General features: G+C 31.2%; 1 protein-coding gene across 1 annotated transcript in view; it reads right to left on the bottom strand.

Annotated features, from left to right (window-relative positions):
• LOC106460055 (methionine synthase-like) overlaps positions 1–5743 on the bottom strand; it is a 69107-nt gene that overhangs the window by 50347 nt on the left and 13017 nt on the right. The window contains exons 3-6 of the mRNA XM_022386670.1: positions 3657–3856; positions 2092–2181; positions 843–912; positions 119–140 (exon numbers count right to left, since the gene is read on the bottom strand). Of these exons, the coding sequence (XP_022242378.1) occupies positions 119–140; positions 843–912; positions 2092–2181; positions 3657–3856 (382 nt within the window). The remainder of the gene's footprint in view (positions 1–118; positions 141–842; positions 913–2091; positions 2182–3656; positions 3857–5743) is intronic.

Below are 5743 nucleotides of genomic sequence, written 5' to 3'. Positions count from 1 at the left end.
TTCGTTTCGGATTTACTCTTCAGTTAGTAATACCTGAAGAAGGGCATTGCCCAAAAAAAGGTTGTATCCACAATTATATATATTAAAAATATATATATTAACTCTTTTAGTGGTTTGACCTATAACATACTTCTTTTTATCTTTTTCAACAACCAGTACGTGTAATTTCCTACACAGTTTTATACTACTAAAACATGTTTATCAAGGACAAATGTGCATCAGCAGGTGAAATATTACACAAATTAAATATAGTTTTTTCAATTACTTAAAGCTAATTTCACTTTAGAAAAACTATTTAGTATGAAAAACTATTAATTTGACAATGAATTACATGGGCTAGTTTTATTTGCATTCAATTATTGTAACAAAATACTGTATGGAAAATAATGCAATAAACAGATGAAAACCATTTTTCAACCCTTCCAAACTTTACCTTTTGTCGAGACAACAATTAATAAGGAGGGCACAAAATGCTTTTAAGTAATAATTATCAATGTACATACAAGAACAACTATGGTAAAATGCATTTTCTCAACACTTATAGCTACTGGTCTCAAAACAAGATATGTAATATATAAATGAATATAAAAAAAAGGTCCTTGAAAGCAGCAACAAAATTCCAGGTTCTCTTTCACTTTGTCAAACTCAGAGGGGTAAAGTTACTTTTTTATTGTTAAGGTGCATCTGTTTCATAACATATGCTGGAACACATTCACCTATATATTGGAAAGTGTTCCATTTTTTTGGATGAAAAACTAAGGCAAACCACCTCATGGTCAACTTATCTACCTTACCTTTCACTAACATGGACGGTACACAAAGCAAAAACATATAATACATACCTGTAGTAGCTGCAACTTCTTTACATGCCTTCTTTGCCAATATTGCTGCCTCCACATTCAGCCTATATACCTTAAACACAATATATGTATTTATCACTATTTAATAAACAGACACACTATTCCACTTTTTAAACCTTAGTTATTACAAATTATCACGTGGAGCTACTTCCATACCAATCTATGAGTGTCTTAGCTCTTGTTAAAAATATTTTGTAGTCAATATCTTGCTCAACAGTGTATTCTATTTTTTTAGCATTTACTTGCAAGGCAGAAAAGGTTCCTGTTAACATTTACTCTTGAGTACTTATAAGAGTACAGTTTAACAAGAAACTAAATTTGTTTAAAGCTAGTGTCTTCATACGTATTTGTGGAAAATTATTTTAGCTGATAAAACTATCAGTTTACTACTTGCTACCACTGGATGGAACTAGCATAGAAATCTAACACCTCTGAAGCAGACGAAAACAAACAAATATATAAATAATGGTGTTAAAAAATATGTAGGTTCAAGAAATCAATTTTATGCAAAAATATGATACCCTATAACCCAAGCACTTTCCAAAGATGGACCTTTCTTCTTCAGTGGCAAACTGGTAATAAACATTAATTTGTCAAATATATTTCTCTAACACAACATCATATGACAGTTCTACCAAAAAAAATACGAAAATGTTAAAACTATGAAGGGTTTATGCATTAATGTTTTTTGTAATAATACAGAAAATATAAGAATAACCAAACAAAAATAAAGTATTTGAAGCTACAATAAAACTGAGCTTATGAACTTCAAATTATTTACCTCTCAATATATTAGCTTGCTACAGTGTTTGTCTGAGGGCAACTAGATGTGGAAATTTCCAACACAACATAGCCTTTGTATTTTCTTATATATTGTTAAGTACCTTTATCTCTCTCTCTATGCTTTACACAAATTATTCATATCTTCTGAAAAATGAGTTCTCCATCACAGTAAACTTTCATGAAAACTTGAAAAGAATAAATGACCAATCTCTAACTTTAAACATTGTCTGCAAACATATATTTTGGAGAAGGTTTTAAAAGTAATCCATGACTCTTTATGACAAACACTAGGTTATTATCATCTGAGGAAGGTGAAAGACACAAGTTTTGTTGATGTCATATGTAACTTAAGAATATTTAAAGAAATGATTGATTTTTAGTTTCACCTAATATACGGTAGTTAATCAAACTGAGCAAGTTATTGAGATAAATCGGTACTAAGGCTTACCAGATGTTCCATTTTGTAATCTGCTTGAGCAATTGATGTGCCACTGAAAGTATTAGTTTCTATAAAATCAGCTCCAGCCTCTAAGTAGGCCTGAAATAATGAAATGAATTAATACAATGATGATATTTACAGACTAAATGAGATTCAAATGTGGCAGCTTAGTTGGAAAAAGAATGTGTTAGATTAGCAAAGTCATATATTCATGATATCAACTTTGTGCTTCATTTATTGAATTGAACTCGATGTCATGGTAAACAAATCATATGAAGTTTAAAGTTTTCTGTTTTGTTACTACTTATTACTATTTGGAGTAACACAAATTCATTTAATTATATAAACATTTAGCACTGTATACAAATATATGAATGTGTTAAACTTTCCATAGAATAAAGCTGTAGGATGTTAAAGTAAGGGGCTGGAGTGTTTTAGCAAATGTGACCATCAACTTTTTATCATAAGTCATTCACACAAGTTTCTACTTAGAACTGACATCAATTGACACCAGAATCTACATCTGAACATAATGTTCTTAGTATTATTCTTGAAAACCTAGTCTTGAAATGCATTTAGATAGCTAGAAGTTTTGTTGGAAATCTAGCCTGGAAGTGTATTAAGATTACAGCTATGTGATTAGCTTGATTAATCAACATAATTGATTATCCATAAGAATAGATTACATGAATCAGTATTAGTAAAATAATCAATTAATCAAAATTAGTGTTTCTGAATATTACTGTTCTTGATTTTTCCAACTATCCAAGAAACAAAATATTGCAGTTATGATTTCTTATTATTATTTTAGACTAATTCAAGGTTGTACAGCCTAATTGATTAATGTCACAATGAGAATAATCAACTAATCAAAACTAATGCCTCCAATTACTACTGTTTTTGATTATTCTAACTATCCAAGTCTCAGGTGAGAATAATCAATAAGTTGAATGTAATTAAATAATGAATCCAATAATTAACAAATTCCACTACTTGCACAGCTCTGTTTAAGACAGCTAGAAGTTTTGTAGGAATTCTATAAAACTTTTAGCTATCTCAGTACACTTGAAGTGTAGAAATTCTACACTTCAAGTGTACTGATGTAGCTAAAAGTTTTATAGGAATTCTATACTTCAAGTATACTGAGATAGCTAAAAGTTTTGTAGGAATTCTACACTTCAAGTATACTGAGATAGCTAAAAGTTTTGTTGGAAGAAGAGATATGGAATTTATTTAGATACATAAGAATGATTTACACAAGTTTTTGTTAAAAATGAAATAAGTGGATAATGGAATTTAAATATTCATTGTGTTCTCAGTATTATTCTTGTAAAGCTAGGCTTGAATCATACCTAGAAAGCTAGATGTTTAAACTTGAAATACATGTAAAATTTTGGAAATGTTGTATCCTTAAATCTCAAGATGAAGAGAGAGACCTGTGTTGATAATGAAGCATATTTGTAACTGTGCCTTGACCTGTTTACCTATTTTACAATTTTTCATATTTTTTTAGGTAGGACAAGTATATTAGTTTGCTGATTTATGAAAGCTAATAAATGCTTTCAAGTACTTACTTTATGGATGTTATAGATTATTTCAGGTTGAGTTAGGGTTAAAATATCATTGTTTCCTTTCAGTGAAGATGGATGATTCTTGAATTCAATTCCCCTATAAGCATCTTCATCTAGTCGATGCATCTGGATCATGGTGCCCATTGCACCATCCATCACCATTATTCTTTCCTTCAGAGTTTTCAAAATTTGTTGGGTGCTCTCTGTTAGAAAAGACAAAATATTTGTCCCATTGTTAACTCATGTGCAGACAACATTAAGTCATTACACACCATCTCAATATTCAAACATACTGTTACGACAGCGGGAGTCACGTGACGCTAGTAACATGCCATATTCTCGAAGGTTCATGAATCCTCGAGTGTTTACTAGATTTGCGGTATTCTTGTATATATAAGACAGCCAAGAAGTGACAGCAACAATGTAATTGAACTGCAGACAGAGAGAGACTGACGATGGAGTCGAGCATGTGAGTCGTTCGTTGTGAATTATAGCGTTTGTTATAGCGTGACTGTGGAAATTAAGTGTATTGCAAAGTTGTGTTCAGAAAGAATAAACCAGTTTTATTTAAGAAAGGACTTGTATCAGTAAAGTTTCATTAGAAAGAAATTATACGGAAAATTAACTAACGACCAGAGACGCAACAATACCAACATGGAACATGAACCAAAACTAACTTTTTTCACAAGACTAATATATATCAGGATGAAACTTAAAAATTTAAAGAAAGCATTATATCAATCCATTGCCTAAAGGGAATAGTACAAAATTAATTAATAGGAAATTAAGCTAACATCTTTCATTCCTTCATAATGCAACTCTAAGTAACTCAAATATAAATCCATCATAAGGAAGAAGGATGTCAAACAAATGCCAACATTACCATTATCAGACTGGAATGAAAATTTGCACAGATATAGTGAAAAGACATTTAGTATCAGATCCAATTACATATGTGTGTGTGTGTGTGTGTGTGTATATATATATAATAGCTCATATGATGATAAATGGAGGCATTCATGTGATCATATTTTACTATGGAAACCAATACAACAGAAGGGCAAGATAAATTTCCATGGATCACATTTCCCAGTACTCCACAAACTTCCTCCATAGCATTAAATATATTTTCTCATCAACACAAGCATAATTTTGATGTATCTATGTCATTGTAAGGGTCATTTATCTTTCAGGACTAACCAGGCAGAGGTTGTTTTTTTTCCTAACACCGTGGATGCTACTCTGGAACCACAATTCATAAAGGGTATTTCTGCCACTAAATGTGTATGTTGACTCTAACAGACTGCAGGTTGTTTTTGCCTCAATAGCCAAGTGATATAAACCACTGCAGGATTTTTCCCACAAAAAAAAAAAAATAAAGCCCTGCAATTAAGTAATATTTCAGGCTGAAAATACTGTGACAGAAATACCATGACCCAGTGTGCACACAATGCTGAGTGTTTGCACTTCTCATGAGTTAATGCGCTAGATGCATGTGAACAATGACGACTATTTTCTGTATATGGGTTTGTTTGTTTGCCTGAAGTTATGCATAAAGCATAATGCTCTGCCCACCACAGGTATCAAAACCCAATTTCTAGTGTTGCAAATCTGCAGATATACCACTGTGGCACTGTGGGAGCCTGTATGTGGAAAAACTAAAACACTCACTCATTGCTTGACACATGGTAAATAACTCATAAAGGAGCACAGTTACCTGTCATAAAAATGTTACGTATATGTTTGAAAGTATTGGTTCATAGGAGAGAAAGTACTGGCAGAAATAAAAGCATATTGGTAACCATACTCTAAAAAATTAAAAATACTTTTCTTCATCTCAAAAATTTTAAATTTCCTTTGTGTAACCCCTACAACCTCCTAAATGCATTTCAAACTTTTATTTCAGTAAAACTTTATAGTTTATCTGTTATTTTCTCTATCCTATCTCAAAACAGGATTGATAAATTCGTTCGACCTCGTAACCACCAAAAAAAAATTTAAATAAACCTAAATTGACTTTTTTTCTTTCTAAAATGACTTCAAATTGTAACATGAAACTACATTCGTTTATCCCAAGTAGCTCTAAGTTT

Source organism: Limulus polyphemus, unplaced genomic scaffold (genome assembly GCF_000517525.1).
Source record: "Limulus polyphemus unplaced genomic scaffold, Limulus_polyphemus-2.1.2 Scaffold699, whole genome shotgun sequence".
In the NCBI taxonomy this organism is placed as follows: Eukaryota; Metazoa; Arthropoda; class Merostomata; order Xiphosura; family Limulidae; genus Limulus; species Limulus polyphemus.
The sequence above is the reverse complement of the archived record's forward strand: the minus strand, read 5'-3'. Positions and strand labels throughout refer to the sequence as shown.